Genomic DNA, 13,407 nt, shown 5'->3' with positions numbered 1-13,407 from the left:
ATGTGATTTTCTGGATTTTTTTTCTCATTTTGTCTCTCATAGTTGAGGTATACCTATGATGAAAATTACAGGCCTCTCTCATATTTTTAAGTGGGAGAACTTGCACAATTGGTGGCTGACTAAATACTTTTTTCCCCCACTGTATATATACATACAATTCGACATCATATATATATATATATATATATAGTATTATTACAAGAGTAATAATATATAAGATTATATATATACAAGAGTATTATTTGATATGAGATGTAATGTAATGTTCTCATATGAAGAGCACAGAATCACACAAGGTTATGTAGGTTTGAGGTAGGAGTAGATTAACCCGGCTTAACTTTTAACAGTAAGAAAATGTGTGTGTGTGTGTGATAGAATGATAGAGTGTCAGGAATTCAGCAGGTTTTGAAGATCCACCTGACAGCATGTGTCTGGCCCTTCCTTCGCTTTGAGGGGCCCACACCCACTATAATCTCAGGGATAAAATGTTCAGACAGTCTGGAAAAATGCCTGTCTTGTGAATAAAACATAGAAATGTCATGTAAACTATTCAGCAAGTAATACTATATGACAAGGAATACTTGTAATTCAAATCTAGAGCATTTTCAAAGATTAAATTGTTGCAACACATCCTTGCTTTAAGTATGTTTTTGGTCTAAATGTCTGTTTTTACAAAAATGTTCAGCAAAAAATTTGGTCCAATTTTCAAATACAATTTGTCAGCTTGTAACAGCATCGGCTCTGGGCATGTGACCAAAAGCACAAATCTTATTCATTGCAAATGAATGCTTGCTTCGGTATGAACAAAGAAACAGCTGTTTATTCAAATTAGTGTTTATCGCAGCAAATTTTTGCACCAAACATTCTTCTGTCTTAGTGTGAACAGGCCTTCTTGCATAGATTACCAAGAAACTAATGTTAAAGTTACTGAGTTTTTAGTTGTAGACTACAAACTGTGCTAGCATTCAGACATTTTTTAACCATTTTTACCACTAGACCTTATTTTACCATGGCTGTAGTTAAACTGACATAAAACATTCATTCAACTGTGGAAAAAGTCACTCAGACATCAACCAAAAAGAGTGAACATAGGGGAGACGTTAGTCACTTTTTTATTATTTTGACACTTAAGAATATCTGTTTATTTATTCGTTCATCTATGCATCCTTCTGGAAAGGAAGGCTGCCTATTGTGTTCGATGAATACCTTTCACCCTTTTCACTTGGCTGCTGTGGGCTGTTCCACAAACACACATGCAAAAGCCTGTGTGACCAGGAAAAATAGTGCATGCCTTTTAAAGCAGCTCACCCTTATCACTCTCTCCCATACAGTGAGAAAGAGAGAGAGGAAGGGAGAAAGACGTTGCTCTTTATTTTTGGAGGGGAACCAAATGTAATCATTAATAATGTACAAGCACAAGTGAGTGTCCCAAATACAGAAAGAAGGTAGCTGTGAAGTCTACTAGACTTGTAACTCTATCCTGAGGAGGATCTGAAAACATCAAGTTGACATGATCAGCTAACACATTGTTTGTTGTTGATTTATGTAAATGAGCAGCCGATGTTGATGGTAATGTAATAATTTTAGTTCATATTAATCTTTAATTGAATTAATGTATGTATTTAATTATTAAAATATTAATGTCGTTAATGACTGGTGAACAATAAAAGTGGTTAATTATAATTAATGTAATAAATTATATAAATTTTATTATTTTTAACTGGTGGACAGTAACATTGGTGAAAAAAATTCTGTACACTTATTGAAGGATGAACTGAGCCATATGCATATGGATATCAAAGAGACTTGAAAGGTGTAACCAAACACTCAGCACACCTTAGCAACCACATAGCAATGCTTTAACTTCATAGCTGCTTTTTGTTCATGAAAAGTGAAGATTTAGTTAATTACAGTTTTTCCGAATAAGCTTCACTAGTGAAACTATGAGACAGAAAATATTTTTCTCATCTCCATAGACTAGATCTCCATATATGGGAAGGCATCAGTCCCTTTTCCCAGATCTTACTTGGTTTCTTTGTGGAATTCGACAGCGTAGACCTGCACTGGGGGTACATCCTCATAGAGATAAGGCATTAGAGCATGATCAGTCATACTGCTCTTTATCACGATCAAATCCGTGACACAAAGAAACAAACAAAAGCAGGTTATGATGGCTAGAAAAACACTGCACACATATAGCTACACGCCCATTTGTCTGCAAGAAAAGAAAAAAAAAGAGTTGATGTTGTCTATGTCAGCGGCGCCTGAGTATCGACCGCATCTTTACAAGAGCCTTTTATTGGCAAGACCAGTTAATCTCACAAAGAAGATCAATAGTTTTTAACCGAGGTCGTCATCACACGCAGAGATGGCCAGCACTCAACGCTCTGTTTGTCTCTCGCAATCTACAGTACCTTTGACCATAGGAAGGAAACACTCCATTGGACTGAGCCGTGAGAATGAACCCTGTCTGATGCTTAAAAATGTCAAAAGTATCCTGAAGATATATAAATATCTAAATTTGCCATTTCATGTTATGATTCATTGCTAACTATTCAATTTGATTGGCTTCTCTATGTTTGCGTGTTGCAGATAGACTGTTGGGGATTTAGTGACTCTTTATGGAGGTTACAGAGTAGATGGCGACAAGTAACAGTCATTGAATCATTCATTCAACCAAATTATTCAAAACACTGATTCATCCAGGAACAAAACCCGGGCTGTGTTCCAAATTGCATACTCTCTGAGTTGGTACTTATTTTGAATAAGTACTTACTTCGTGACCTTTAAAATGTATGATCTATATAGTACAAATGTGTGTAATATGAATGTAATCTGCATTTATATTGTAGGTAAGTATGCATATATGGATGCAGCCAAGTGAGTCACTGAATCATTCATTCAACCGATTTGTTCAAAAACACTGATTTATTCAGGAACTAAATGTGCAGCGGCAATTGTGCTTTGACTTGTTTTGGAACCATTTTCATTTCATTGATGTTTCATTGCAAAAATGCACACAAAGTAACTGGCAACATTATGTCTAATAAAGTAAGATACTCAGTTTGAACATATTTATTGAACTGTTATGTAAAAACAAATAAGGTAGTGGTAAAAATGCCTTGTGTCTTGTGACTAATCTCACTAACACTAATCTCAGTGTGCACTTACTGTATGCACCGAAGAACCATAAAAAGGGAGCATTACTGTAATCTATGGTTCTGTGCTCAGAGAAGCTATCAGGGCTGTAATGGTTTCATGAATGCAATTGTTTCTACACTTAGTAAATTGTTAGGAAGTCTTAATGTATGCTGATGTAAGTGTAAGTGTCCTGTGCAGAGCACTGCAGATGCAGCACTTTGCCTTGCAATACCACAGTCTGATTCATGTGGTGTTTGTGTTTTTGCATATGTTTGTGTATTTGCACACAGGCCCAATAAAGAGAACACGGGAAGTGAGCGAGTCTGGTGCATCAGTAGTGAAACATGCCCTAAACCCAGAAAAACCCTCCAAGGGCAAAAAATTCCATGGGCAGCTCATTCTGTCTCAGGTGAGCTTGTCCTGCACGGGAGATGTCTGTTCATTTAGCCAGAATTCAAATGTTGGACGGCATCTGCATATTTTGGCCAGTGATTCAATCTCACCATCATTCCATCAGCTTGTGTCAGTGAAAGAATGCAGTCAATGCACCAATATGTAAGCATCAATAATGTACAAGCACAAGTGAGTGTCCCAAATACAGAAAGAAGGTAGCTGAAGGCTTTTTGACTCCAATAGACCTGTAACTGTATCCTGAGGAGGATCAATAAAGGAGGAACAATAAAATTGGTTAATTATAATTAATGTAATAAACTGTATGAATTTAATTATTTTTAAGTGTTGGACAATAACATTGGTGAAAAAAGTCTGTACACTTTATAGGATGATGACCTGAGCCATACTGTGTGTATATGAATATAGAGACTTGTAAGGTGCAACCAGAACACTCAGAACACGTAAAGATTTAGTTGTGGAACCATTTTTCTCATCTCCATAGACTAGATCTCCATATATGGGAAGGCATCTGTCCCTTTTCCCAGATCTTGCTTTATTTCTCTGTGGAATTCGACAGCGTAGACCTGCACTGGGGGCACATGCTCATAGAGATAAGGCATTAGAGCGTGATCAATCATACTGCTCTTTATCACCATCAAATCTGTGACAAAGAAACAAACAAAAGCAGGTTATATATGGCTTATGGCTAGAAAAACACAGCACACATATAGCTACAAGCCCATTTGTCTGCAAGAAAAAAGTAAAACAAAATGTCTGTTGTCTGTGTTAGCGGCGCCTGAGTATCGACCAAATCTTTACAAGAGCCTTTTATTGGCAAGACCAGTTAATCTCCCAAAGAAGATCAATAGTTTTTAACCGAGGTCGTCATCACACGCAGAGATGGCCAGCACTCAAAGCTCTGTTGGTCTCTCGCAATCTACAGTACCTTTGACCATAGGAAGGATCCTCCATCAGTCTGAGCCGTGAGAATGAAGCCTGTCTGATACTTATAAATGTCAAAAGTGTCCGGGAGACATTTAAAAATCTAATTTTGCCAGTTCATGTTAAGATTCATTGGTAATTAATTATTCAACAGTTCTTGAATTTGATTGGCTTGTCTGTGTTCGCATTGCAGACTGACTGTAGGGGATTTAGTGACTCTTTATGGAGGTTATATAGAGTAGGTGGCGACAAGTAAGTAAATAAGTCTTTATTAAGAAGTCATTGAATCGTTCATTCAACCGAATTATTTAAAACACTGATTCATCCAGGAACAAAACCTGGACTTTTTCCCAAATTGCATACTCTCTAAGTTGGTACTTATTTTGAAAAAAGTACTTCCTTCACAACCATTAAAATGTATGATCTATATAGTACGAATGTGTATAATATGAATGTAATCTGCATTTATATTTTGTAGGGAAGTATGCATATTTGGATGCAGCCTAGTTGAGTCACTGAATCATTCATTCAATCGATTTGTTCAAAAAACAGTAATTTATTCAAGAACTAAATGTGCAGCAGCAATTCTGCTTTGACTTGGTTTGAAACTGTTTTCATTTAATTGATTTTTCATTGCAAAAATATACACAAAGTAACTGGCAACATTATGTCTGAAATTTAAATTACTCAATGTTATTCTTGAACTGTTATGTAAAAACAAATAAGGCAGTGGTAAAAAATGCACCTTGTGTATCATGACTTAACATATCATACACTAATCTCAATGTGCTTTTACTGTATGCACCGAAGAGCCATAAAAAAGGAGCATTACTGTAATCTATTGTGCTGTGCACAGATAAGCTATCAGGGACATAATGGTTTCATGAATGCAATTGTTTATACACTTAGTAAACTATTAGGAGGTCTTTATGTATGCTGATGTAAGTATATTCCTATGGAGAGCGCTGTAGATGCAGTACTTTGCCTTACAATACCACAGTCTGATTTATGTTGTGTTTGTGTGTTTGCACACAGGCCTAATAAAGAGAACACAGGGGAAGTGAGTGAGTCTGGTGCATCAGTAGTGAAACATGCCCTCAACCCAGAAAAACCCTTCATGCAGGTGCATTATCTGAAGGTAGGTCTGAATACTCAAAGCGCAGAGTCCTCTGGGACATCTGGAAGATTCGGGTTGTGTAGAATTTGCTCTTTTCTCTCAGGGCTACTTCCTCTTGAAGTTTCTGGCTGATCAGGTTGGCGAAGAGAAGTTCCTGGATTTCTTCAAAGTGTTTGTGGGAAAATTCCATGGGCAGCTCATTCTGTCTCAGGTGAGCTTGTCCTGCACGAGAGCTCTCTGTTCATTTAGCCAGAATGCAAATGTTGCTTTTGGATGGGATCTGCGTATTTTGGCCAGTGTTTCAGTCTCACCATCATTCCATCAGCTTGTGTCAGTGAAAGAATGCACCAGTTCCCCTAAAGGTGTGATACTTAACTAGATTTGAGACAGAGATTTTTGACACATAGTTGCATTCAGCGTCCAATATTAACACTCATCTAGCACAAAATGAGAGTTAAAATTGCTTTTGGTATATATAGAAAACAGTTAATAGCTTTTTAGTGGTAACTTCATTAGGAATTGCAAAATAATACATGGAATAAATCAGACCACTCCATGTGGCAACACTTATGTGGAATATTCCTCACATTAGGTGACCAAAATATCACAAATCATGTTTATATATCATCATCTTCAGATATAGGTGCCATTTTATAGACAGACAATGAGCTAACTAATCTAATAATCAAAAAAAGTGAATATTTTAATAAAAATAATTAAAAACAACTTTTTTTGTGGTAGTACATTTTCTTAATTTGCTTGCCGTAGAGTGCATCAGTGGCTGTCCCTGGTTCTTGAAGTATTTTTCCCATTCATTTTTTGCTAAGAATTTAAAAAACCAACCAAACCAAACTCATTACCTACAAGTGAACCTACATACTCTTATTTGAAGCAAAATAGAATTTACAAATCTGATGAAAGACAAAGGTACAAGACTGGGTACTTCACAGCTTTGAAGTGAAAGATCTACAATCCCATGAAGTACTGCAAATGACATAATCAAAATAAAATGATGAATGAATATAGAACTATTGATATAAAGATGAAGAATATACAAAGTAGTTTGAAAGTGCAGAGCAACTGAAGGTATCACAGTATATCTGCCATTTAAAGGGTTATAAGTTATTGTTAATAATCAATTCCCTTATGACTTATGGGGAAAATGAATGGAATTTTTCCTTCCCAAACCCGACAGTTGCAAACTATAGTCAGGTATGGCCAAAAGTTAATTGTGGAACTTCTTTGAGACTAATGTAGAAATACAGTATGACATTAATATTTCAGTATTTTTAAACACTGTGGGCTCTGTTTGAAGCGTTGATTTTCACACACTGCTTTCCACTTAAACAGTATTCTGTCTCTTGTAGGATTTCCTGCAGACACTCTTGGACACATTTCCAGGAATGAGCAGGTATGATGGAATGGTATTAACACTGGCTGTCCAAAACACATGCAATTTAGTAGCTCACTGAACTCCTCAGCTGCTCTGCCATTATTATTAGTGTGGGGACTGTAGAGCTGGAGGTATTTAGCTCAACCAAACCCTGCAGGAATCTTTCTTCTCCAGCTCTACCTCAAAAAGTTTTTCCACTGGTTCTTTTGCCCAAACTCACCCATCATTTGATCAAATATTTATTTTCCTTTTTCACTGTCTCATCATTTACGCGTTGACATAATGTTGTCATTAAAACTGCCCAAAGATGTATTATATAGAAGAAATATGAAGAGGCTTCTTTTCCCTCAATAATATTTTTGTGCTTTATGACCAGTGGGAAGCCTAGGGTAAGTCTGATGTGGGTCTTTTTCGTGGTGAATGATAGAAATGCAGTATCCAAACTGCTGTCGGTTTCTATAGCTGCTTTTCAGCATGATTTTAAACTGAGCATATTAACTGCAATGCCAGCAGAAAACACAAAATGCACCCCTCGGTAAGTTATTAATATAGTCAATAAAGTTATAGTTAGTATAGTCAATAATACTGGGGAAAAAACACTCACCGCTCTTGATCAATTCTGTTTGCTTTAAGCTGGATTTACCAATTTATAAATAAGTGGAGGAAGTACCATTTTTTATTTAATTAGTTATTATTTATATGAATATTAACTATTATTTTTGCAATTTAACTTAAATTTTAAATTAAATTTGATATTAATATTTAACTTTAATAAGGGCTTTGCCTAGCATTTTAGGATTTATTGTTGTATCGACTGTTGTGAAATTTCAATATTCAGAAATTTAGTATCATGGCAAACTGTAAAACAATCAGCTCTCTTCGTTCATTCTTTCTCTCCACTACCTACAATGTTCACTTTTTTCCTTTTTTATCTCTGCTCTCCTGTTTCATCCGTCACTCTTTTGGTTTCGTGTAGTCTCCATTTGCTCATTAAGGCCTAGCCACTGGCTGATGATTGATTGAATTACATTAAACTGAAAGGTAAGGGCGTTCAATATTTGTGTCTGCTTCTCAGAAGTGTAAACATTAATGGCGGCACAACGCTGGAAGAGCAGATTGATGTGGTGAAACAATCACAGATGGGCCTTCTTGTGTCAGATCAAAGACTAATCAATGCTTCCATAGCAAACTGTTCCTCCTACACCACCTCCCAGTTAAGGAAGTCCATGGCAGCTTCTGTTAATGTGTACCTGGTTTACCCTGATATCTGTGCTTTACCTTGTTCCTTTTTTTCTTTGGAAATTAGCAAAGATTTATTTTTCTGGACTAAAAAACGGACAGTGAAATCCCATAACCTTGCATTAAAGAGTAACCTGAGCCATGTACTTTACAGACCAGAATAGTATAAGCTTGGGGGTGGGCTCAGGCCAGTAAACAACCACCCAAAACACCATAGCAACCAAACACAAACATAGCAGCATGCTGGAAACCACCCACAACACCTTAATGGAGGAGATGTTTGCATGAGCAGTGTATATATAACTATATATATACTAGTTCAGAATTTCCTTAAAAAATTACCAAGATTTGACTATAGTTACAATACATTTGGTGGAAAAAAATACTCAGAGATGGCTAGTAAATTTAACAAATAATTACATTTATATTTACATTTAGTAATTTAGCAGACGCTTTTATCCAAAGCGACTAACAAATGAGGACAATGGAAGGAATCAAATTCAACAAAAGAGCAATGATATGCAAGTGCTATAACAAGTCTCAGTTAGCTTAACGCAGTACACGTAGCAAGGTTTTTTTTTTTATTACGGTATATAATAAAAAGAAAACAAATAGAATTGGAAAAGAATAGAGCAAGCTAGTGTTAGATGCCTTTTTTGCTTTTGTTAATTGTATAATAAATAAAAAGAAAACAAATAGATAGAATACAAAAAGATTAGAAAAGCTAGTGATAGTTTTTTTTTTAAGAAAACAAGCAGTTAGTAAATGAATAGAGTGCAAGTCTATAAGGGACCAGTTTTTTTAAAGAATATAATTAGAATAGAGAGTGCTAGAGTTAGAGGGTCAAATAAAGATGGAAGAGATGTGTTTTTAACCGATTCTTGAAGATAGCTAAGGACTCAGCTGCTCGAATTGAGTTGGGCAGGTCATTCCACCAGGAGGGAACACACAAGAGATTTTGTGTCTCTTTGGGATGGCACAATAAAGCGATGTTCACTTGCAGAATACAAGCTTCTAGAGGGCACATAAGTCTGAAGTAATGAATTTAGGTAAAGGGGTGCAGAGCCAGTGGTGGTTTTGTAGGCAAACATTAATGCCTTGAATTTTATGCGAGCAGCTATTGGTAGCCAGTGCAAATGGATAAACAGAGGTGTGACGTGCATTCTTTTCGGCTCATTAAAAATTAATCTTGCTGCCGCGTTCTGGATTAATTTTAAAGGTATGATAGAACTGGCTGGAAGACCTGCCAAGAGACCATTGCAATAGTCCAGCCTGGACAGAACAAGAGCTTGAACAAGGAGTTGTGTTGCATGTTCTGAAAGAAAGAGCCTGATCTTCTTGATGTTAAACAAAGCAAATCTGCAGGACTGGGCAGTTTTAGCAATGTGGTCTGAGAAAGTCAGCTGATCATCAATCATAACTCCAAGGTTTCTGGCTGTTTTTAAAGGAGTTATGGTTGATGTGCCTAACTGGATGGTGAAATTGTGATGAAATGATGGATTTGATGGAACCACAAGTAGTTGTCTTGGCAATGTTGATTTGAAGATGATGGTCCTTCATCCAGCAAGAAATGTCTGTTAGACAAGCTTGAGATGCAAGCAGCTATCGTCGGATGTTAACCATGTCAAAAGCAGCGGACAGATCCAGCAAGATAAGTATTGAAGATTTGAAATTCGCTCTTGCTAGTCTTAGGGATTCAACAACAGAGAGCAAGGCAGTCTCGGTTGAATGTCCACTTCTGAAACCAGACTGGTTGCTGTTGACGAGGTTTATGTGTGTGAGAAAGGCAGAGACTTGGTTGAACACAGCTTGTTCAAGTGTTTTTGCAATGAAAGGAAGAAGGGAAACCAGTCTGTAGTTCTCTATAAGAGATGGGTTAAGGGTGGGTTTCTTAAGTAGTGGGGTTATACGAGCCTGTCTAAATGCTGAGGGAAAAACACCAGTGTGAAGGGATGTGTTAATGATGTGAGTGAATTACAAAGAAAGTGCAAGTAACGCATTGAATAAAAAAGACTGAAATAGTATTTTCTTGTTAAACATACTACAAGAATATCTAGTAATCTTTGTTTTGTTTATAACTTTGTGAAATAATTTTTACAGTATAGAGTTGCTGAATATCTGCATTTTTATTTTAACTATGGCAGATTTAGTTATATTAATCTGACCATAGGAATAAGAAACTACCCTTGTACACATTTTATTTTATTTTTTACTATACTATGAACTGTTTTCTATGGAAGCCCATTTCCGCCACATAAGAAAAAAATTCATGCCTTAAAAAGTCAAAATTATGATTTACTAAATCGAAATTATGAGATAAAAAGTCGAAATTGACTTAATGACTTTAAAATGTCGAAATTGACTTAATGACTTTATAAACACATTGGTTACAGGAAAGTGGTCTATAATGATAAAGGGACATTCTGAAACTAGTTAATTTGGCTTAAAACAATTTGAAGGACCAAGTTCAACACACACCTTATTAATAAAGCGTATACCATGAACAGACAAGCAGAATATGAACGCAACGTGCTGAGTTGCATGCTAAGCATTTTCTTGGGGTAGAATGTGAAATAAATCAATACATATATATGTTTATATGTATTATATACACACTGTATGTATGTATGTGTGTATATATACAGTGGTGTGAATATATATATATATACAGTATAAAAAAGATATTAATTTGTCTCCACCTACTGGCATAAAGATGTAATCAGCAAAAATGGTCACTTAATGTGTGAGTGAATTAATCAGAACAAATCTTTTTAATGAACAAGTTCAAGAGAAGTCAATGGGAAAACGCTTACGAGGCTTTGTGGAAGGAGACGTGATATAAAAAAAAACACATTTATTATTCAGTTTATTCAAAATATAAACTATGTGTACAGGCGAGCGGATGATCCCGGAATATGAACGCAACGCGCTGAATTTAAGCGCTTTCCTCCCTTAGAAAACTGTTATAAATAATTTACGCTTAACGTGAGACTTTTAACCCGAAGGTCGCGGGTTTGAGTCTCAGGTCCGGCAGGAATTGTAGGTGTTAGACAAGCTGAGATGCAAGCAGCTATCGTCGGATATCGTCGCACCAAACCCCCAACTACTCCCCGGGCGCCGCAGCATTGGCTGCCCACTGCTTCGGGTGTGTGTTCACGGTGTGTGTGTTCACTGCTGTGTGTGTGCACTTGGTTGGGTTAAATGCAGTTTGTGTACATAGAAAAAGTCTTAGATCTTTGAGTTCAGTTCATGAAAAATGAGGGCAAAAACAAAAGTGTTGTGTTTATAATTTTGTTCAGTGTATATATATGTATATTTATTTATTTCATGTTCTTCCCCAAGAAAATGCTTAATGTGTAACTCTGTGTGTTGTGTTCATATTCTGGGCTATATTCTGCTTGTCTGTAAATGGTATGGTATATTCTTTATTTATAAGGTGAGTATATCACACGCGTATGCTTAACAAAGCATCAGGCTGTCTTTGAGTTCACATGAACAACGGTTAAAGTTACTCGTTGTCAGGCTAAAGAAGAATACCATAATTCCGCAGTTCAATTAGGCCTAAAACATCAAGAGTCACGCAGACCTATAACAACCCAGCCACAACACATAATTGTATAACATGCCTTACCTTAACACAGAATCGACCACAAAGTCCAACGTTTCTATTTTTTCTACGAATCTTTGAGTTAACATGTACTAAACATGAGTGGAATTTGCACTGCAGCGCCCCCACACCTTGATGCTCATGACAAGAATAGCATGTATAGTTATCTTTATTTAAGTGAATTAGGTTTAAATCACTGTCATGCATGAATGAATTATATTTTTGCAATTTTACACATAATAATTCACGATGATCACATTACACAAAACTGAAATTGCACGTCAAAATAACACATTGTCAATATTTTTTGAGACCCCCCAAAATTTCACAAATCCCGTTTTCAGGGGAGCCCATGTCTCATTAAGGGGAGCCGAGCTCCCCCGTAGTTCGCACCCTGATTGTAGGACACAACATCGTCAAGTAAGTAACTTTAACGAATGTTACAGTATTCACTGTAGTTGTAGTAAAACTACTCCACTAGTAAAAACATCGTTTTATCAGTCATTATCTGTGTATGCCATTGTTTTGTGTTTACTACAGTTCAGTGGGTCTATTCTAAACATTTAAATGTAATTTTGATGATCAAAGATAAGTTTTAAGGGATAAAATATTTGACCACAGGGGGACTTTGTCAATTTCCACTTGTAAAGTCATAAGTTCGACTTTTTAAATCATAATTTTGACTTTTTAAGTCATAAATATGACTTAAGTCATAATTTTGATTTAGTATGTCATCATTTTGATTTTTTTTTTTTAAGGCATGAATTTTTTTGTTACGTGGTGGAAAATGGGCTTCTATAGTTTACCTGTGGATTTATTTGTGGTTTTTATACAGGTCCCTTACAAAAAATGACCATGGTAATCACAGTTTCCTCCAAAATACCACCAATTACTACAGTTATTTTTATGTTAACATTGTGTTAGCAGCTATTGTCATCAAAATAAAGGGACAAATCATTTTACAACTTGAAGGACATCACATATTTATGTATTATGATTTTACCATAGTAATTTGCATCTAAGGTTTTATGCCAGAATCTATGGTTACCATTGTGAATTTTTAAAGGAGTATTGAGTAATCAATGGAGCTTTGATGCTGCATGCTTTCAAAAGCTGTTCTTCCATTTAAAGTGAGTTAGAAGGTATTAATTGTGCATATATAACAGCGTGACTAATCATAACCGAACCGTTTTTACATTCTTACAGTCTTTACAGGTTCTTTTGATTAGCATGTATGCTTCATTAAATCAATCTCAGCATGCATTTGAGTATTTGCTTGTAGAATGAGCCTTGCTTTTATTCCGCAACAACACGACAGCGCTGTTATTTAGTAATCACAGTCCAGTGAGCTTAGTGATTTGCTCTGACACTCAGGGCTTTTCCCTCTTCGATGCTGAGATGGAAATTTCCATCCTTTCCTTTGTCATCACAAAAATGTGCTCAACTGTTGTGTCAAAGGGCCACAAGTGTTGGAGACACACTGTTCCTGTCTGAGACAGTCCATTAGTTGATTATATGTGCTGTGTGTTTGTGTGTGTGTGTGTGTGTGTGTGTGTGTGTGTGTGTGTGTGTGTG

General features: G+C 36.2%; 1 protein-coding gene across 1 annotated transcript in view; it reads left to right on the top strand.

The window, feature by feature from the left end:
* The window catches only part of aopep (aminopeptidase O (putative)), a 105,046-nt gene that overhangs the window by 30,032 nt on the left and 61,607 nt on the right, over positions 1-13,407 (top strand). Inside the window, 3 exon segments of the mRNA XM_016295443.1 lie at positions 5,512-5,614; positions 5,697-5,804; positions 6,961-7,004. Of these exon segments, the coding sequence (XP_016150929.1) occupies positions 5,512-5,614; positions 5,697-5,804; positions 6,961-7,004 (255 nt within the window).

Source organism: Sinocyclocheilus grahami, unplaced genomic scaffold (genome assembly GCF_001515645.1).
Source record: "Sinocyclocheilus grahami isolate Dianchi unplaced genomic scaffold, SAMN03320097.WGS_v1.1 scaffold336.1, whole genome shotgun sequence".
Lineage (NCBI taxonomy): Eukaryota > Metazoa > Chordata > Actinopteri > Cypriniformes > Cyprinidae > Sinocyclocheilus > Sinocyclocheilus grahami.
This window is presented reverse-complemented; position numbering and strand designations above follow the sequence as displayed.